Source organism: Aythya marila (genome assembly GCF_965140915.1).
Source record: "Aythya marila genome assembly, chromosome: 2".
Lineage (NCBI taxonomy): Eukaryota > Metazoa > Chordata > Aves > Anseriformes > Anatidae > Aythya > Aythya marila.
Genome location: NC_139043.1, coordinates 84,331,422 through 84,353,867, shown reverse-complemented (window position 1 = coordinate 84,353,867; position 22,446 = coordinate 84,331,422). Strand labels below are relative to the sequence as shown.

Here is a 22,446-nt window from a genome sequence, read left to right as displayed (position 1 = left end):
TGCGTGGCTTGAAGCCAAGCGTTACATTGCTGTGCGGCTCGAGCTGGCAGCGCAGACCCTTCATCATAAACCCAAACAAATAAAGGAGCTGCGCGGTGCTTCTCGGCAGCACAGGAGCGCTGCTTGCCATCCCAAGCAATACCTACAAATACGCGTTGTGGTAGCCGGGTAGTTCCAAGGAATAAATAGCGTCTTGGCGTCTGCTGATGAGGCACCATTTTCAGCGGGGCTGTTTATCTGCTGTCACTTATTTCCCAACTTGAGAGAACTGAAAGGGAAACAGTGGTTGAAATAAGTCAGTGTCTTTGCAGAGCGTCCATTGGGTCACGCTGTAAACAAACTGGGTACTTGTGGAAACCAGTGGTTTATCAAAATATTTGTGTGCTTAAAATCTATCAACTTCTACAACTGCCGCAACTCCTGAGCCTCTGTAGTCCCACTATTGCATGTATTGGTTAAATTAACAAAGTGACTGTCGAGATTTTGTGTATTTGGCATCTAGTCGTCCAGAAAGCCTGGTTTATAGCAAACTGTGAAGTGGATTCTCAGCAAGGACAGGTTGAGTTCCCACTGTTCCAGTAGTTGGTAAATGCATCTTGGTGGACTTAAGCCAAAAAATGTAGTTGATCATTTGTAGCAGGCTGTTTAAACCTGGTAGCCTTTGGTCGCGTGTGCTTCTACAAAACATGATCTGGTGAGCGGTGGCAAGACCAGGAAGAGAGAACAAAGCAGGGTTGTTAGTTACATTTTAGGGCACTGTATTCATTAATTAAACCTTAGTGCTGTGCCCTGCACTTGGAGTTTTGGAGTTTAGACTTTTATGTGTTTTTGTGTGTGTTTTTTTTTAATATATATATTTAGTATATGCATTTATTATTACTGTATACAACACCTTACATTTAGTATTATGCTCTTGTCAATGTTACCCTCAAAAGCTCAAAAATAGTAGCATTAAAAGTACGTAGGCTTCACAGTCACTGTCCATAAATACTGCTGGGACATGGTGACTTCTGCTGGGGTTTCAAACTTCAGTTCCCACTATTAGAATTTCATAGCACTTGCCAATGAACCAAAGAGACTTCCCAAGATTAGAAAGCTTTAAACACTAGCAGCTGAAAAGACTTTGTGCCTTAAGGAAAAGGAAAGCCGGGCTCTTAATCGTGTGGCAGAGCCCCAGCTTCTGCTGTATGTTTCCAATGGACTTTTTGTGACTGTTGGTAACCTGTTAACGATGATATTGATTCACTGATGATGGCCCTTGGTTTCTGGTAGGATTGGTGGTTGACTGAGTTGTGTTGTAGAGTTAGCAGAAAACTGAGTGGATGGTAAGAGTTCAGAAAAGAGAGGCAGTTAAGGGTAGTAATGGGGCAGCTTCTTTGCCTTGGACCCAATGTGGGAGCTGCTCCTTAGTAGCGCCTGAAAGCACCAAATAGCAGCATCTGCTGATGACAGGTGCCCCTGCTTCTTTCTAGCTAAATCATTTTTTTGCTAAACAGCCAGATCTTCAGTTTTGGATGTTACAGTGGTGAGCGTTTCATTAGAGAAATGTGATGGGCAGAGGAATGTTCCCAAGAAAGAACTGTATTACCCAAGGTCATTATTTCCTGAACGCATACATGACTAACAGGATGTCAAGTGTGTGTGCAAATAGAAAAGCAGTGTCTGTTACACACTGGAAATCTCCCTGAAAGTGACAGTATATGGGTTTTAAGGTGAATAGTTTTTACATGCTGACCCTCCGCAGAGTTTGTTGATTTGAAGTTGTGTTGCTTAAACAGTACAGATTGTTACTTGTTTGATAAACCCAAATAAACACAAAACAAGTGGGAATATCTAGAAGTTCTCGTATCCTTTGAAAACGTAAAGTTTAGGCATTTTTTAATTTTTAATTTTTTTTTTTTAGCTTACTTCAGTAAGCTAACAGAGGAAGGAAATCCTTTCCCTAATACAGAATTAATCTATTTTCAGTAAAGAACGCACCGTTCTTCCCAGCAGTTTCTGCTGAGAAAGCCAATGGACCATTAATGAGTGGGTTGGTTGAGAGAGCTCTGGGGGTCTGCCAGGGAATATGCTTTAAATTGCTTTCTGTGGTGTCAAAGAGCATCCTTCAGGCAGCAATGTCACGCCAGCTTAAGCCAGTGTAGCTGCTGGTTCCCACGTTTTCCTTCTGCCCCGTATGTTTGGTGCTGGCCCTAGTGCTGGCCAGACCCTTTGCAAGGCTGCTCTAGCCTGTCAGGTTGTCAACCTGCCGTGGGGAAGTAGCCCTGTTAGGAGTGCTGGAGGAAGGTGAGGCTGCAGCAGCTTGAGGCTCTACCCTGGCTGTAAGCTGGAGAGAGCTGCCGTGGGCAGTCACCTGCAGGAACCCTCTGCAAGAAAAAGGAATCCTTTGCTTCTTGGGGAAAACCAGGGGCTTGTGGTGTTTGCAGCAGCATGATGTTGCTTGGTACAGCTCTGGTGGAAGTACTCCTTGTGCATGCTTGTAGCAGCACCGATGTGGTGCTGAATGTGCTTCTGGTGGCCTCACTCAACTGAAGTAGCAAGCTTACAAAGTACCTATTCACATTTGTTGTATTTTGGTTTGCTTTTCCTGTCATCAAAGAGCACAAAGGAACATGCGTGTAAGGTTCAGTAGTGGTAAATGTCTTCAGTAATTGTTAATCATTGGTAAATCCCTTCTGCTCAGCCTCTGTTTAACTTGTTCAAAACTCTGATAAAATTACTCCGTTTTGAAGTTTCTAGCCACATGCAGGGGGACTATCCTTAACAATCTAGATGGTGTTTCAGGTATATTACTAGTATTAATTTCTGTTTTTATGCAGAGTACCCCTACATATTGGTGTGTATATGCTAGAAATCTTAAATATATAATAAGACAGTGTTTTTTTGTTTGTTTGTTTGTTTTGTTTTGAATGAGATGAATAGGGAGATAATGTGCTGTTGTGTTTTTGTTTTTTGGTTGGTTGGTTGGTTGTTTTTTTTTCTTCTGGTTGTCTCTGAGTCTTCATGTCTTCCACCAGATGAAATATATCTCCCAGACTTTTTCACTTTAAGTTACTTTGGCTTCATCTTGCTACATGGCAAAGTTTCTGTAGTGTATAATTTGTTTGGTAAACCTGAGTTCTTTAAGCAGAAGAGTAATAAGCTTTATGTCCTGCTCAGCAGATATATGCAGAGTCTGTCGGTCTGAAGGAACTCCGGAGAAACCCCTGTATCATCCATGTGTGTGTACTGGCAGTATTAAATTTATTCATCAGGAATGGTAAGTTCTGTCTTTTTTTTGTTTTGTTTTGTTTTCATTTTTTAAATTAAATATATTAGCATATTTCTAAAAATGGTACCTCCTAAGCCTTCATGTTAACAAGTAAGAAAAGCAAATTCAGAGGCAGCACATTAGTTTTAAAGAGTAGGTTGATTGGTTAGTTATTTTTTAACACGATGGCTCATTATAGTTCACAAAGAATTTAGTTATTATATACAAAAAGGAAGTACTAATAGTTATATGTGTTTCAGATGACAGTTTTGCTCACACATCTGCAGGAAACTATAAGCAGCCAAATCAGTATGCAGATTTTTTTCTATCTGCTTATAATTCTGAATGAAAACGAATACCTGACCTCATACCAAAAAAACAAAATGAACAAAATTTTGAGGTATATGGTCTGTTAGGGAAATGCTAAAATGAAAACTAATTCTGGTCTGTAACACACACACACACGTATGCACACACTCTTTTTGATTGTATTTTAATAGTCATTCTTTCATGAATACAGTGGTTTTAAATCTTCATTGTGTGCATGTGTGTCATATCTTGAAATATTTAAGGATTGGTGTCTGTGAGGATACATGCTCTGAGGTGTTGGCCTTTTCGGTGACTTACATTACTGACGATGTACATTCTTTGTGTAAGTTAAGTAACTGAAAACATGTCATTGTTACTCACAGTCAGCTCATCTTTTTCACTTTGGAAACTTCTGTGGCCTAAATGAACATAATAAGCATGCTAGTTTAAGTCCTCCTTGCTAATACCAATATTCTTTATGTTTGAGGGTAGAGAATTGGTGTGGGTTTTGTAATGGAGGGAAAAGGGGAGAGAGATGCAATAGTGTGTATTAATGGGATGACTTTTTGTTGCAGCTTAGTTCAGTGGCTTAAACACAGCAGAAAAGAGTACTGTGAATTATGTAAGCACAGATTTGCTTTCACACCAAGTAAGTATGTTTCACTGGTTCTATTTCTTCAGAACTTCATTTCTTTTTCTCTTAGTATTTGTGAAGTCTTTTCATTCAGCATGCTAGACCCAAAGTAATTGTTTAATTTCTGAATTCTTGTTTGAATTGCAGCTCTTATTATTGCAGACTGGTTAAGTAATACAATGCTTTCATAATGTTATGCGAGCCGTAATAGAAGTCTTTTTTCATACATTTCCTAACTGCCTCAGACCCATTCTTCTGTAGTCAGCATTACAGTGGATGGTATGTTTTCACTTTATTGATAAATTTGAGCATTTGGACCTCTGAACGTTGAGGTGAAATCACAGCAAACTTCCAGTTTGAAACACAGCTTTCCATTACCTTTGAACTGCCTGCCTGCAACACTGCTTCGTGACTTCTGTCAGTTTCACTTCAAATGGTTTTGACAGATAATGTAAACAATAATTACTCCACTTGCATTGCACTCAAGGTACAGTGTTTACCCAGTGTTACATCACCTGTTATGTTAGATTCAGCTGAATACCTTAGTCATCAAAATGACTACATCTCTAAATAGTTCCCAATAGGATTCTTAATTATATTTTGACCAACAGTAGTAGAACTCAGCGGGGCCCTTTAGCCTTGTGACAGGCTAGGCTCATTATTTAGTATTGCCAACTTATTAACTGTTGAACGGGTAAAGTGATTCTTGTGTATGCTACAGATTTTTCTCATTAAGCTCATTTGTGCCATTTTATTCTTCACAACTGCTGAACTTGGCTCTTCACAGTGCAAAATGTATAATTATTTTTTTTTGACTGATCAGTATCTGCACTGTAAAAGCAGTCTTGAGTCGGGAAAGATACTGAGGTTTGAGTATTTTAGGTGTTTGGTACGGTCAAAATAAAAGCTCCCTTTCAGTGCAGCTGGTCCCAGTTAAAAGGATCCTCCCTGTTTAGCCTTTAGCAAGGGTTTATTTATCTTCCTGTGTCACACACTGGTTGCTCCCCAGACTTAGCACCCTCAGTGGTTTTCTTCTTGGCTTCCCACATTGCACAAATTAGAAACAAACAAACAAAAAAGCTTTTTTTTTCCTACTAGACATGCTACCACCGTGTGCAATGTCAGGTACCTAGCATAGACTTCTCTGCTCCTCTACACAGCATGTCTTGTTTCATCATTTCCCTCACACATAAAATGCATGCAATGACACTTTCCTTAGTCTCTGTTATCCCTCTGCATTTGGAGGATAATCTGGATGTGCAGTTTGGAAACTGGATCTGCTTGTGGGATCTGGGAAATAGTCACAGATGCTGGAGGGAGAATGGCAAGGCAGAGAGGGAATTGGAGTTGTGGTTGATGTATATGCCTGTCATCCAAAATGAAGATGGATCTGGCCTATAACCATGCCAGGTTTAAAACACTTAGCAGTTAATTTGCCATGGCATGTGGTGGAATAAGCACATGTGTAATCAGTATCCGTGCTTCAACTGGCAGGCACTAAGTTGAGGAAATGTAATTGTGCAGTAATACCAACCAGTCCTCTTTTAGTTCAGCTTGATTTGCTTATTGAGGCTGTCGCTGTCATTCTGGCAAAAATGATCCTTTGCTAGTGTAAGAGAGTGTGTGGAGTATTCAAAAAATATTCCCGGTGTGTGTATTCTTTACTTCCTTCACTATCTTTACATTCTGTAACATCTTGGGACTTGTTTAGCACCTGGACTGCTGGGTTTGTTAGCCTTCGTAAGGGAAGGAAGTAGGAGGTTCAGCCCGCATCTTGGAAGGGGCACAAAAACTGATTTTTCTTTTGAATAATAGCGTCATTCTCTAAAGTGTCTGGCCATGTAGGCAAGTGGCCTGATTTTCAAATGCACACTTTGAAGCTTAAGTTTATATATTTTAAAATTCATTCATTTTTTGCTGTTCTTCAAATTATGAGTTCATCCAAAGCTATTTTTTTAATAGTTGTATTTTTGAATGATGCCAAGGGGTTTGTTTGTTTTTAACTTGTACATTTTCTTCCTGAGATTTTGAAAAGCAGCTATTTTATATTCTTTTCCTCCCCACATACGTACTTTCCTCTTTGTGATGTGCTGAGATGTACTTTTCTTGATGTCACACTAAATATACATAATCACTGATCCATGAAAAATGAAGCTCTATTTCCCATGAGGAGGCAGTTTCTTTTCTGTAGAACATAACATTAACATAAATATCTTCAGAAATGCAAATACAGAGGTAGACTAGTCTGATACTCAGCTACAGATGTGGATGGGTTGATCCCTTTGCTTTCTAAGCAGCTGCATTGCTGATAAGTGGTGGATGTGACACTTCAAGCTTAGTAAATACAAAGGTGGTAAAATGGAAGGAAGCTGTGTGGGGAAGGTGTTCTTCAGTTTATAAATCATAATCTGAAATAAGCTTTTGATTTATGCATGGAAAGCTACTAATTCAAGGTTTGCATACACTTGGAGTTTTTTGTTTGTATTGTTGTAATCCTAATTTGTTACTGTTCTTTCTCTTTCTTGCTTCCCTCCTTTGTTCACATGTGAGAATCACAGGATGGTCTGGGTTGGCAGGGACCTTAAAGATCACCCAGTTCCAACCCCCTGCCATGGACACCTCCCACCAAACCAGGTTACCCAAAGCCCCATCCAGCCTGGCCTGGAACGCCTCCAGGGATGGGGCATCCACAGCTTCCCTGGGCAGTCTGTTCCAGGGCATCACCACCCTCATTGTAAAGAACTTCTACCTATATCTAATCTAATTCTACCCTCTTTTAGTTTAAAATCACTTAAACTAAAAAAAAAAAAAGCCATTTTAAAGCCATTTAAACAGAAAACAGTTGCAAGCACATGTAACTGTTAGTATCAAAGTTTGCTGTCTCAGGAACTATTTATTCCTGTGAATCATATAGAATGAGCTCCTGAGTGGTCCTGTAGCAGACTGAGATTCTCCACACTGAATATGTAAGGTTGTTTGCTTGTTTTTCTAATTAATCCATTAACCTTTATACTTCTTTAGATTCTCTTAAAACCTTCTGGATGTGACTAACATGTCTAGCGTAATGTGGAAGAATTCAAGGTTCATAGACTATGACAAAGAAAAATAGGTATCTCTGCAAAATTGTTAAAATGTAATTGTATATTCATGTTCTTAAGTAGCTTATGCAAGAGCATGGCTTAGTAATTGCATGTTGTTTGTTGTAGTACTTCATTTATTAAGCTCTAAACTGCTGGATCTTTAGCTTTATACAAAATGATCTGTGAAATGTTACATGATTATACTAAAGTGAGTGACCCATTTTCTTGGGCTCGTTATCTACAGTAATTAAGATTTCATGGAAGGATATAATGGAACAATTCTTTTGCCTGGTCATTTGGACAGACTAACACAGTAGCCCATATCCTCAACCTATCTAGATACTCTAGTTTGGAAAAACAAACTTCTGAAACACAAAATACTACACGTGGGTATCGGATTTATCTGCTGACAGCTGCAGGGTGCACAAAGAACATGCAGTTGAAACTCATGAAATTGGTAATTTCAGACATTGTATTAGGGCTGTGGCTTGCATGAGAAGGGGTGACGTTTTTCTCATTTTGCATTGGGAGTCTGGAGCAAAGTCTGTGTGTATATCTCAAGAATGTAAAACGTACCTGTTTTTATTCTGATGTATATAGACTGTCATGGTCAGGGCACAAGGATGATTGAGGTGGTATATAAATGACTTGCAAAAGTAAGGGTAGATGGGGAAATCTGTGCATAAGGGGACCGTTGAACTGTGGAGATTCTATGAAGTATGCTAAGTGACAGTTTTATCTAAGCAAAGTAAGATGTTCTGCTTTTTTCCATGCTGGGCACGCATCTGTTTAAGTTATGGGCAGATAAATAGGCAGACTCAGATGGGAAAAGAGTGAGAAATGAAATGGGATACAATTGCATTGTGACAGCTGTGAGGAAAAATAAAACTGTTAAAACCATTTGAGCCGTCGTAATAAATAGTGATTTATTATTTTTTTTTGGATACAGCATATGTCTGAAGATTGTTGCTTTTCTTTATGCAGCTCTGCTTCCCTCAGTGAACAGTAAGATGATGTGTAGTAGGAAGAAACTCGTAGGAGGCATGAAATCCGTAGGTATAATATAAACTGGCAAAAAAAAAAAAAAAAAAGACATTCAGGATCATTAATTCCTTCTAGGGAAAGATTTGCATTTTCAGAATGCTGCTGGCCAACAGCATGAAAACCACAGATAACTCTCCGTTGTACTTTATTAGCTTGTTATGATCGTATATCTGAGTTCTCTGCAACTGTTTGCATGCTTCACAAATCAGCCACTTACTACCTTGTGTCAGAACTAGCCATAAGTGGGGGAGGTGAACAAGCTTGTAGCTTGCTTAAACCTGCACAACCTGTTCTAATTCACTGGGAGTAAGCCCTTAGGACACAGGGAGATTCTTGGACAGTCACTTTGGTATCAGTTGAGAATTGCTGATGATTCTTTGTGGAAGTAGGATTGTGGAGGGATTGTACTGCTGCTGCTTCCCACGGCCTTTTTTCTTTTTTTTTTTTTTTTGTAATACAAGTAATAAATGTGAAGTCTGAGGTTAACTGTTTTTATAATATTGTTACGCTTTATGTCATCATAACAGTCTTTTTTGAATACCTGTATATGTTTTTATTGCTTAGGCATTGCTCTGATAAGAGCTTCTTTCTGTACTGCCCACATCATCAGGGCTAATAATTTCTGTATCTCCTTGGAAGGAAAATTGTGTGTGCAGTGTAGTTTTTCTTTTGGATTAACTTCTGGTACTTGGAACAGGCTGGGAAGGAGAGGTTAAATGGAAAGTGTTAGTTTGTTTTATTTCTTGGTAAGTTTACTGGGAATTACTCAGATTCAGCAGATTTACCCCTATTGTGTTTGTCAAAACACAGTTGTGTGGTGCTTCTGCTAAATAGCCTCAGAGGAAATTGGGAATGCTAAGAATGCTTCCTGCAATAATTCTGAAAGTATCAGTCTCTTTGGTAAGCTAGAGCGTTGGGAATTCTTTTCCACTTTTCTGTTGTGGATTTTTTGCCAGCTGAAATTTATTGATAGCTTGCTTCCCTGAAAAGTCATTGTCTAATCGTTGTCTGCCTTCCTACTTTTTTTTTTTTTTCTAGGAGAAGGAAAATTTCTAAAGCCTGCCCTGTATTTTTCCGACTTTATTGGTGTCAGTGTAGTACCCATTATAAGATTAGTGGCATGAGCTGTTTGTTTTGGAGAAGGAAAATTAATATTTGTATTACTGAAAATGTTAGAATTGCAGGGAGGAAAAAAAAAAAATAGTGCTCTGCAAGTAAAATAGCTGCAAGCTCTGCAAGTAAAATAGCTGTTAGAGTGCACAGTTGTGACCTAAGAGTCCAAGAAGCTTCTGGTTGTTCTCCCATGGCATTGACAGCTGAAAAAAGCTGAGCTAAAGCTGTGAAAACTCATGCTCAGCCAAAATCTGAATTGCAAGCTAGAACTGTAATAGAAAAAAATACTGCTTCAATTGTCCTCCAGTAGAGAAATCTTTATCTGGAGGAACTGTGGTAAAATAACTCAGGAGATTGACTTCTCAAACTGTTCTAGGAAAGATATTGGGATGGGAATTAAGGGATGGAGGAAGGAATGGGAGGACAAGTATGAGAAGGAGATAAATGAAGGATGTAAATAGGGCAAAGTCTTGGGCCTTATACTGGTGGTGGGAAGTGGAATGTGGAGAGAAAAACATACAAGTGACAGACACAAGCAGGGGTGATTGCCTGTGAAAATCATTGGTAGAAAACTTCAGTGCTGCAGATGTTTGCACACCAGGGGTTCCTGTAGTGCTAGGAATTTTTTACATTTTTACACCTACCTGAATGGTGCAGGAAGAGTTCTATCTTCTCAGCATGGTTCTTGAGTCCTTTTGAAGTAGTGGAATTTGGGGTGGTAGTCACTCAGCAGCTGCCCACATTCTTTTTTTGTTTGCTCTGTGAATCAGGATTAACACAAATCCATCTGAGATTTACACGCACACACACACCCCCCAAACATGAGGTACAAAATTGGGAAACTTTTGAATTGCAGAAGTTGATACTAGGAGGCAGTAATGAAAGTAGGCTTTTTCTCTGGCTTTATTAGGTGGACATGATTTGGAGAGCCCTCAGTAAAACAGGAATGAAAATACTAGATAGGGATAATTTCAACAAACGTGTATGGAAATAGGGAGGTGACTAAGCACCATTTAGTTTGTTAGCTTCCTGGACTACTGTTTGTTGTACCTTTCTGTTTGGATGGCTCAAAGGGGAAGAGAAGTTGAAATGAGCTAGAAATAGCAGCAGAAGCTTTACATATTCTGAGGTGTGGCAAAGCAGAGAAACACAACCCTGCTCTCTGCACCCACCTACCCAGCTCCTGGCATCATCGAGAATCACCAAACTGTTAAGATTTGGGGAAATGTAGCTTGTCTCCTCTGAGTAGGAGCTAAATTCAGCATTTATCTGAATGCTGAGTAATAATCCTAAAGCCTTTAGAAAAATTGGTTTGTAGAATTACTAGCACTTATAGCCACTGCAGCTTTACTGAACTTTACTGAGGATGGGCATCTTCACTCACAGAGGGGACTGTCATGTATGAGTTTGGAGTAATTCCTAAAACACATTTTTTGTTTTTGTTGTTTAGCCATTCTAACTTCTCCCTAACAATTACATCATTAATGCTTAGTTAATATGTTGTTGTGGCCTCTTTTGGAGTTCCAAAGAATTGATCAAAATATGTTTTTTGAAAAATGAAAAAAAGTAAGCTTCAGAGTATCTGCTGAGTTCAGTTTTGTCTGAGTGACATAATAAATCTGTGACACGTGCACATCAGGTAACTGCTCTTTCAGTATCCCTAACAAACGTCTGCTCATCCACTTTTTAAATTATCAAGAATGTTAGTTCAATATGAGCTGAGTGTTTGCTAGCAAGTCTTTAACTAGTATTTTCTATGGTACTACCAAATTGTAAATTGGCAGACATCAAAACACGTGCCCTACTTTTGAATTGCTATTCTGTGTTCTCACACCTGTGCTTCCCTAGCATATTATATTTTAGTCCTCTTCTTTTTCTTTGAAATTTAAAACCAGTTACTGTTTGTCTTACTGTTTTGCTGTTACTTCAGTCAGATACAATCCACATATTGTTGGAATGCACCAAACTCCACATTCTTTGGTATATTGATACTGCTCTGCTGTGTTCTCTTCTTCTCTTTACAATACAGCAACTCAGGGAAATATCCCTGGAGAGAAAAAAGGTCTGTTCACGTAGGGGCTTTCTCTCTGAGATTAGTAAAAGGGTGATTGAGAATGCAGGTAGAAGGGATGTTCATTAGAGAAAAGGGGGATGCAGGTAGATTTCATGAAGCGGTGTTTCTCAGACTTTTAAGTCAAAGGATTGTATGAGAAGGAAAGGAAAAAATCCCTTATAGTTCTTAAAAAAATGACATTGTTTATGTGGTTAAAAGTATGTGAAGTTTTTTTTAATTAAAAAAAAGTTTAGTGGTTAAATATATTGAAGTCTCCAAGTTCAGCTGTTCTTAACATAACCTTTAAACATCCAGGCAGCAGTGTCTGTACACTTAACTGTAGTTTATCTTCTTCGTTCAAGTCCAATATTGATACCGTACATTAAGACTTCTTGGCATCCAAATTAGTGTGTAGAAGCTATTTAAATGTAATGAAGTTATTAGAAGTAGATTTCTTCTAATTGTTTAACGCATAATGAAAACTTCAGGTAATCAGTGTCTGTAATCTGAAAAATATGATTTCATATTTTCATAGCATGTGGGGAAGGATAGGTTACATGTAGAGATATCAGAGGTAATTTGATAAAAGTGAAGATATGCTCAAGGTTAATGACCTATCAGGCAGCATTTTATGTACTGACTGTGGTAATAAAAGTGAAAGCAAAAGAAAAAACCTTGTCACCCTTTTTCTTGGCTTTTGAATATGGTGGAATTTATGTAATACATATGTGTTGACTTAAAAGTTGAGAAAATTTACTATTTTAAGTGTCTGTGTAGACTGAGAGACTTGCCTCATGTTCCTTACTAGAAATTTATATCCATTGAAAGTAAAAGCCTTTCTACATAAATTTCAACATCTGTAGTTAATTGGTTGCCTTCATTTTTTCCTGTTTTTTTTTTTTTTTTCTGTGCTTTCACTTTGCTAGATTTTGTGCTGTTGGTTGGCAAGTGGAATCTAAATTATCTAGCACAAATAAATTGACAGAATGCAAAATTTGTAATTTATCTTGTTCCATGTGCTCTTTTGTTGAACTAGATTTGTAATTAACAGAGATCTCTTTCAGGTAATATTGAGTTGGAGGACTACTGAATTCAGCATCTGCTTTTTCATGCAGGCATGAGCTTATTTTGAGATAATTAGACTCTGCCATTGATGTAATAAAGCTACTAAGAAAACTCTTAGTTAAAAGCTAGCTTGGAACCTATTAATTTTCCTGTTGAACTCAGTACACAGTGTAACAAATGTGTCGTGAAGTTTTTTGTTATTTGTTTGCAGTGATCTGTTGGGAATCTATAGAATATGCTTTTTCTTACAGTAGGCTTTTTGTCAAGTACAAACATTTTGTAGTTGGCAGGACTTTTACATAAATGCTTCTTTAAAGGAAAAGCTGTTTCATAAGTGCCTTTTCTACGCAGTTTATTCCCCAGATATGCCTTCACGGCTTCCAATCCAAGACATCTTTGCTGGACTGGTTACAAGTATTGGCACAGCAATACGATACTGGTTTCATTATACACTTGTGGCCTTTGCATGGTTGGGAGTAGTACCTCTTACTGCATGTAAGTATAAATTTTTTGCCTTGTAACACTCTTATATACAGAAGAATGTGTTGCTTGCTGCAGAAATATTTTGTATGGCCAAAAAAAAGACCCACAACAAATAGTTCAAAGACATATCCAACTTACTTTCACTCAGAAATTCTAGCTATTTGACTCTTGAGCCAGCCCTGCAATTCATTTAAGGTGTTGAGATAGGACAAAATACATAAAGGGGCTTTTAAACTTTTGTTTCCCTAAAATGCATCTTCAATTATCATCTCTTAAATCTGCATGGAAGTTTTAATTTGATACTCTTTATTAACATTTAGCTAGAAGAAGAACTGTCTTTTTTTTCTAACAATTAAAAATGAAAGTGCAAATTTTCTGTTGGTATGAACATTATAATTCTTCATAGTCGTAAATAAAGTGAGCAGTGAAACTGCATAGAAAAATTAACTAAAGGCCTATAGATAGTAAAAGAATTTGGCAGAAAAAGGGAGGAAGTTTAAGTTGCTGCAATATCTAGTTTGAAATTTACTTTTCAAATACAAACATTTCAACAAGGTAGAAATACCAAGAGGATGAAAAAGAAGGGAAAAGGAATATAGTGTTCAGTGAAGGAAATGATTGGAAAGGCATCTCGACAAACAGAGTACCCCTTGAACAAAAGAGCAGGAAGCCGGTAAATGAACCTCCCTAGACAGTTTCTCAGTATGTTCTGTGCTTTTAGTAGTAGCTGATGCTGGCTTAGTTCGAAAGTAGCACAGTACCAAGGTCAGCTGTAAAAAGGTGATCCTGTTTCTGCAGCCTGTCCTTTCTGTGCAAGAGAAAGAACTTCTCTGGACATGGAGTAAACAAGATTACAAACTGCCCTAGACCAAAGCAAAAAATATTTTCAAGTCTTTCCATGGCTGATTCTGAAGTAGGCTATACGTATGGGTAAACTCGTTTTAAGATTGTGACTGAAAAATGGCAGTAAAAAGCTAACATTAACTAGTATTAAGTGACAAAGCAGTGATCTGAAACACCTAGCCAAGAGTTTCACCATTTCGTTATCGTGATACAAAATGCGTATGCAGGTTCAAAATATGATTGAACAAATCAATAGGAAAGAAATCCAACAAGGATTAATTAGCACAGGTATTTTGGCAGTGAAACATGGGAGAATGTACTGAGGAAGTATACTGAGCAAGTACCTTTAACCTGTTTCCATACTCTTCCTTAGGCGTTTGTTGATGTGACCAGTGTTGGAGACAGGTCTAATTGAATATTGGGTCTAACAGCACGGCAGTTCTTTTAATGTCACCTCATCAAGTACAGCTTTGTTCCATGTGTCGTATGTGGTCTTGAGTTCAGCTGACACACCGGAAGTTAAGATTTTTGCTTGTGCTACAAGTTATTTAGAAAGTCAGGTGAAAAGAAGGTACCTGTGATCCTTCCCAAATGAGGTCATAACCAGAAACAACTTCATACCATGCTTGTGTTTCTGTTTTGCAGGTCGTATCTACAAGTGCTTGTTTACTGGCTCTGTGAGCTCACTACTGACACTGCCATTAGATATTCTGTCAACGTGAGTACTTCACCAGTTTGTTACAAATTGCCTTCCTCATCAGATAACGGTGAAAATGGTCCCTCAGTGTCCTTCTCTTCCAGCTTTTTATCTTCCATTGTCTTACACTAGGAACTGTCCATTTCCCTTTGCATAATGGGATGTTTGGCACTCTGCTTTACAGCACAAATCATTTCAATTTGAAGTTCTGTTACTCGATAGCTTTGGAGATGGAAAGCTGGGTTTATAAAATGGGTCCTGGTTAGTGGCTTGAAGATCTATATGTGATGTTAAGAAAACTTATGTGGCAAAATTGTTTAATTATTATTAATAATAATAATAATAATAATCTCCTTTAAGTACTTCTACAAGATTTTATAACAGTATAAACCCAATGCTACATAGTAGAATGTTAGTATATATTACTATGTATAACAGTGGTATACTGTTTGCTTTGCTCCATTTTTATATTCTGAATTTTATCTATTCTGAATTTCTCATGTAATAGAGTTTTTTTATCTGTTTGCATTTTAGTTAGCATTTATATTTTAATGTTTCAGTCACCATACATTGTTGAGTATTGTCCCCTTTTGTCTTTTTTAAATCAATATAATTTAAAGAACTACTAAATTATCAATACAACAGAATTTCAGTTTTTTTCTTAGATCTGTTTTTTTTCATTCTCTTAAACCTGAGGAAGTGAAACTCGGTTTGATTAGAATCACTTGCAAGTTCAGCAGATGCTGAATGAATGTCCTGTCTTGTTTAGATAATTCATCTCATTTTTTTGTTTAAATTACCTGCAGTTGAGCTATTTGATTTTTAGGCACTGGGGTGTGTTACATTTCATTAATTTTTGATAGTCGGGAGAGATGCTCACTTGAGCATGTCTCTTACAGCCTATGGAATCTATATTTAGGGAGAGAATAAAGGATTAAAAGTTTCACACACTATTAAGATTTGACACATATTTCTTTGACAGAGTCTATTTCCATAGCATCTCATGTCATCTTTTCATTTCTGGTCCCTGTGGTATTCACCGTGTCGTGCAGGCAAAAGTGTTTGTGTGGCTGCGTGGAGAGTCAGGCTGATACTTCACAGGGGAATGGCAAAGTACAGTGATAGCATATTTCTTCCTTATTTTAAATGAATTAGTGTCATCAGGCTGTTCCCTGAGCAAATTCACTGTGGCTAAAGAGTAATGCAAGGGTGGAAATAATTGGGAAGGGATACCCTGAATAGGCATGAGGGTTATTTAAGTCAATTTAAGTACCTATTGCATTATTTGGAGCCTAGTTTCAGCTAGCTAACTGAACTTTGTTTTTCTCCTGCTTTACAGTTAGATACGACTTGATAGATTAGGATTTTTAAAGTGCATTGTGGAACAGTAAATGTCTGGTGTAAAAGACTACCTGAAAAGTAGAGTCAAAGGCAAACCCAACAGTTCCATTTGTTTGGTTAGGATAGCTCAGCAGATAAAATGTTTCAGTGGATGAAATTATGCATCTTGCCATTTAGACAGATCTTTTATTGTATTGAATCCAGATTCTATATCTAGAAGGAATCGCTTTGATATAGCGATTTAGCTTACTTAGTGACAATTGTATTTCATTTGCATACCTTGGAAATAGTTTTTCCTGAGCTACACTTGAAGCTTCTCTTCATCTTGCGTCACCACTTGTTTCTGAGGAATATTTCTGTTTAAACAGTAATTTAATTTTGAAAGCCAAACTAGAGGGAAATACAACGTTTTTCAAATTAGTGTTTGTCTTGGCGCTTAAGATCATTTTTATACAGGTACTTAGAACCTTCCTAAATGAAACCTCCTTTGAACAGATTTTTAAAAACTAAATAAAATTACATCTACATAGTTTCTTTACCTAGATAAACTAATAAAATCAACTTTTCACACAAATGTATGCTTTTGTTGATTTGAACTAGGAATATCTGTGTTAGTTAACAATGACTAAGTGCAGTCTTAATAAACATTAATTATAAATTTATTTTGCTTTTCTCTCTTTATCAGGGAGAACTTACTGGCTGACTGTCTGCAAGGTTGTTTTGTGGTGACATGCACTCTGTGTGCGTTTATCAGCCTTGTTTGGTTACGTGAACAGATTGTCCATGGAGGAGCACCACAGTGGTTGGAACAAAATCAGCAGCAGCCACTCAATGGTGTTGGTCAACAAAATGAGGTAAAACTTAACTGCCCAGTAGTTCATAATAAATTCAGGAAATATGTTGATGTGAATAAAAAACACTCAGGCTGGGCCTTGTTCGTTTGTATAGGTCCTTGATCAGAGGGTGTAGAATATGGAGGCAGATTCATCTTGTAGTATTGAGTGACAGAACAAAAAGTAATAGGCACAAATCAAAATAGGAATTACATAACGCCTTTTTTACTGTAAGGGCAATCTGCTGCCGAAACAGGCTGCCTAGAAGAGGTGATGGAGTTACCAAAAACCATATGTAAACAGCACTGAGCAACCTGCTGTAGCTGATTTAAGTAGGTGGGATGACTAGATGACCTCTAGAGGCTACTCCCAACCTCAGCTCTTCTGTGAAGAAGTCTTGAATGTCTCTCTTTCTTTTTTTTTTTTTTTTTTTTTTTTTTTTTTTAAAGAGATAAATTGTTGCTTCTCAATGCTTACCTAAATAACTAAATACTATTTGTTACACTTTTTGTTTTTCCTGGATACAAAATAAAGTATAGAGAGTATGATCAATTTACCTGAGTGCTAGTCACCTGTTTCTGCAGGCTCAGGCTGTTGCAAATGGTGGTGTTGAAAATGCTGTGCTTGATCAACCTGCTAACCCAGCTGCTGAGAATGCAGTTGTAGGCGAGAACCCTGAAATTCAAGAAGAACAAGTAGATGAAGAAGAGGAGGATAATGAAGATGAAGAAGATGCTGTAGTAGAAGATGCAGCAGATGCAAACAATGGAGCACAAGGTAACAGGTGACTCAAAACAGTAATGTTCTAATTTTTTTTAATATAAATGAAACTTGAAAAATCAAGCTGTCGTAACTCAAGGAAGCTAATTGTATAACTTCCCACTTCTTATTATTTACCTTTTGGTTTTGCAAATTTCATATATTTCTTTTGAGTATTAAAGCATTTGCTTGCTGAAAAGCTATCAGCATTCGTGAGTTGAACATTACGCACATAAGCCCTTTTGTTCATTTAAAGCATAGCATGGAGTAGTTGAATCTGGTTTGGGGTGAGTGGCAGCTGTAAAAATGGTTCTTGTCTCCTCAGATGACATGAACTGGAACGCTTTGGAATGGGATCGAGCAGCAGAAGAGCTTACTTGGGAGCGAGTGAGTAAGAATAACTTCCGTGACTTATTTCTACATATTTCTCTCTGATTTATACTTGAAATGATTTGCAGTATTTCTGTAATAAAATCCATCAGGGATATATTTGGATACTGTTCTCTAGTGTGAAAACTGGTAGTAAGAGTCCTCTACAAACCTGAAAAGGTCATTGTATTAGAAATAAAATATAACTATACCCCTTAAACATCAAAAAGTCATTTCATTGATGTGTAGTTCAGTAACAGCTTAAAATCTATTAGCAGAGACCTTTCTGAAGTCTTCAATTTGGTGAGGTTTAGAAATCAATTACAGTTCGCATTAAAGATGCTAGGTCAAATGAACAGTGCGTTGTGTTGTTGATTATAGTTCAATACTTTTATATTCATGAAAGCATCGATAACATCAAAACTACTAAAGAAACCTGAAATTTTGGTTAGGTACTTTATTTATGTATTTGAAAAACACAGATATACTTCATAAAAAATGATGGAGTATTTTAATATAATACTGCTTCTCTTTTGTTTATGGATCAGAGGTCCCATAGTTAGACATGAGATGTACGCTGTAATCAGGCAGCAGTGTAGAGGCTCAAGAATTAGATCAGATATTGATCTAAGTGGCTTAGATCAATATCTGAGCTCAAAGCTCACTGCACACAACAAAATCTACCTGAAGATAGATGAAACGGCTTCATTTTGTTTACCGTTACCACTAGTGCCCAAGGCAGACAGTTGTTTGTTACAGTTGTTGCCTTGAACAAGGTCAAGAAATTCAAGTTACATCACGAGGGACAAGCAGCTAAGTACCAAACAGCCACTCACTCACAACCCCCAGGTGGAGTCGGGGGGAGAATAGAGAAAGTGCACGAACTGATGGGCTGAGATAAAGACAGCTTACTAGGTAAAGCAAAAGCCATGCAGACAAGCAGAGCAAACCAAGGAATTTGTTGCTGTTTCCCATCAGCAGGCAGGTGTTCAACCACTCCCAGGAAAGCAAGGCTCATCATTAATGCATGATGTCTTCTTGAGAAGACAATCATCATTCTGAATGTCCCCACCTTCCACCTTTTTCCAGTTGGCTGTTATTGCTGAGCATGACATATGGTATGGATTTATCTGTTTGATGAGTTTGAGTCAGCTGTGCTGGTTGCATCCCCTTCCAGCTTCATGTGCACCCCCAGCCTCCTTGCTGGCAGGGCAGCACAAGAAGCAGAAAATTCTTTGACTCCGTAAGCACTGCTCTGCATCAACTAAAACCATCAGCTTGCTATCACCACTACTTTCATCAAAAATCCAAAATACAGCATCGTATAAGCCTGTATGAAGAAAACTAATTCTATCCCGGTCAAAGTCATGTCAGGGACAGGTCGTGATCTTTGCATATATCTAATGGAAAGATGCTTAGCTTGTTTGGAGAGGTATTCAATGAAAAAGAGCATACATACACTCAGGTTTCTGAAGCCTTTTATTGCATACATCAAGAGGAAAGTCTTATTTTTGAACTTAACTTATGTTCTAGGAAATGTTGATATATTCCTAATGGAAAATATTTTGATGTCTCCACGAATATATAAATAAATTTTAGGAAAGCTGCGGAACCATTTCTAATCCTATTGCTGGTATAGGCAATAGATCTCTAACATTTAAGATCAAAAGCAGGGGAAGGCTTCTCTGCTGTTTCATCTTGTGAAAATAACATGCAAGCTTTCTGAATTTTCAAGAATCTCTCTGCATCTTTGTTTACTTGGTACAGTATGTACAACTTGTAGCACAAAACCCTGGAACAAATTAGTTTTGAGCCTGGAACTTTATAGCAGTAATCATATGAGTGTCAGGACTAAAATAGTAGAAAAACCTTGAAGTGTGGAGAAATAGACATCCTATTTTTGGCAGTTCTGTGGATGCTTCCTCTAAGAGCTGTGCAGAATGATGGTGGATTTGTTTCCTGTCTTCCCTAGCTGTAAACCAATTCTGTTCTAAATTTAGTAGCATACGGAATAGCAACATTATCCAGTTACTAGTTACTTTTTGCATCGAAGGTTAAAATAATACTCTTCCACTTCTCTCAGTGAAACATAAGGTCATATTTTGAAACTAGGAAGCAAAATAAAGTTGTTCCTTGTTTTAATAGTGTATTGTTTAGGTGATTTTTAAATGGTTCAAACACTAAAATTTCTTACAGAATTTAACAAAGACTTTTGTATTTATAATGTCTTTGATAGAAGTAGCCTTATAAATTAGGTGGTTACATGGGTGGTTTGTCATATATAGGTACATATATATTAAGATAGTCTATATGGTTATCACTGCCTTTCATCAGCTAAGTATACTGTATTTAATGAGAAATTAGTTTCTACCTTTATCATTAAGAATTTGTCTCTGGATTTTGTTGAGTGAGCAATAGAAAAACTCTTGACTATTGGACATTTAAAATTAGAGTGTAAAAGGCTTCTCTGATGCCAATATTAGACATGTTACTTGCATTTTTCTGATGTATAAAGATAACTTTCTTATCTTCACAGATGCTTGGGCTTGACGGATCCCTGGTTTTTTTAGTAAGTGAAATCTTGCATTTCAAGAATTTCTATAACAAGCTTGTCTTCAAATATAATATTTTTTTTTTTTTTTTAAGTCCTCATTTTCATTTAATGTAGATTCTTTAAGGAGATCTTCATGTAATATCATGACCAAGCAAATTGTATATTTTTAGGAGTTTCACTTTGTTATTATTGAAGTAGTGAAGTAGTGCCCTCATTTTGCCTTCTCTAGTTTGCTTTAATACCAACAAAATAGCATCAGTGATTTATTTTTTTTGGTATACACCAGATTTTAAAATGTAAAATATTTAGTTCTGTTTCTTGACTTCGTTGGCTTTTTTTTCTTACCCCCTAGATTTTTTTCCCTGTTGCATGTTATTTTAATTGATATCAGTATTAAATCTTGTTTAAGATCTTCACAGTAATTAGCATAATGAAAATTATATCTTTTGAATTGATTCAATTTTTTTTTCTGGTTAAGAAAATTGAGCAAAGCATTCCTTAAAAATTGGCTTTTTAACACTTGTCTGTTGGCGAGCCCATGTTGATTATCTCCTTGACAAACTCTTATGTATATTGCATATCATCTAGTGGGCAGTTTCTTACAGTTTACTTCTAAGATTGTCTCTGCTGCCCATCCCACCTGCTTGCTGGGGATACCAAACGTTGAGTTCAGAGGGAAGGGAGTGCAGAGTCAATGGCAACAAACTTTAACTCATCACAGTTACATTCGTCAGGTATCATCTGATAGATCTCTATTTTAAAAACAGAAGCCTTTTATATTTTAAAGGGAACAACAAGTTTTGCTGTCTTCCAGCGGTGTAATTTTTGCTTTATTTTGTGCGCGAAATAAATAGAATTCTTAAATATTAATCTATTTACTAGATAATTTAGTGAATAAACATCTCATGTTTGAAATAAAGTAGCTTACATGATTAGTAATTGATCTCAGTAATAATTAAAATTCCAGTGTACTTACAGCTGAGTTCACATCTTAGCTAAAAGTTCTAATAGTGCTGTCAGTTCTAGAGTTAATGCTGTCAGTTTTGTTGATAGGTTTCTTTTTACAAACTAATTGTTAAAACTCAAAAGAAACTTTTCTTATTTATAAAACAAATATTCACATACATTTTGTGTAACTGCTTTTAAAGGGAACAATTTATATTGATTTTAAAATTAAAGATTTTTCTGTAAAAATAAAAATGTTAAAGCCAAATGCTAATCTTCTTATCCAGGTAGGTATCCATGAAAAAAAAACAGATCTTTTCATAATCTGCCCTAACATGAGATGTGCAAGTTCTGGTAATAAGAGAGAGTTAAAATATGTTTAGATAAAAACAAGAAAGTGAAGTCGCTTTTTTTAAAATGACTGACATTTATGTACTATTTTCTTCTTCCCTTCCTCCCCCATACTCCTTGCAGGAACATGTCTTTTGGGTGGTATCTTTAAATACATTGTTCATACTTGTGTTTGGTAAGTATCATTTGCTCTTAGTTTAAAAAAAGTTATTTCTTTGTAAAGTAATAATTCAGCCTAATTTTAAAGCTAAACAGATGTTGTGACTTTTAAAAATAGAACCACAAATGCACTCAGAATACAAATAATAAATCTTCATTGCTTTTAGCATTATCATTTAATTCCTTTAAGTGTTTAGTTTGAAATAGGAAATCTAGCAAAATTTTAATGATGTCAGCTAGATCAAAGGACATAGCATTTTTGGAATACTGGTAAATTAAAGGAGGAACCTCGTGGAATTTCATTTGTGAGCAATTAGGAAAGAGTTGGGTACGTTTCTTTTTATAGTTTTCCTTAGATACAGGCACATCACTTTTTAGATCAAGAATCCATTTTTGGAGCTCGAAACTGGAGGGAGAAGGCAGGAAGAATGTAGCTGGCTCTGTAAAGTTGTCAAATATAATTCCATTTTGTGTCCTAGACAAATACTGAACAGCTTTACTTAGTTCATACAACTAAATTAGTCCGACTTATTTTTTTAGGCAGGTGGTGCTAACAAATTTAGA

General features: G+C 36.9%; 1 protein-coding gene across 2 annotated transcripts in view; it reads left to right on the top strand.

The window, feature by feature from the left end:
* MARCHF6 (membrane associated ring-CH-type finger 6) overlaps positions 1-22,446 on the top strand; it is a 47,840-nt gene that overhangs the window by 741 nt on the left and 24,653 nt on the right. The window contains exons 2-10 of one of the 2 annotated variants that reach the window (XM_082752600.1): positions 3,163-3,259; positions 4,135-4,208; positions 12,900-13,043; positions 14,520-14,592; positions 16,598-16,766; positions 17,330-17,522; positions 17,830-17,891; positions 20,410-20,442; positions 21,847-21,898. In XM_082752600.1, the coding sequence (XP_082608726.1) occupies positions 3,163-3,259; positions 4,135-4,208; positions 12,900-13,043; positions 14,520-14,592; positions 16,598-16,766; positions 17,330-17,522; positions 17,830-17,891; positions 20,410-20,442; positions 21,847-21,898 (897 nt within the window). Of the gene's footprint in view, positions 1-3,159; positions 3,260-4,134; positions 4,209-12,899; positions 13,044-14,519; positions 14,593-16,597; positions 16,767-17,329; positions 17,523-17,829; positions 17,892-20,409; positions 20,443-21,846; positions 21,899-22,446 lie in introns of both variants that reach the window. The other variant, XM_082752599.1, reaches the window with a different exon arrangement.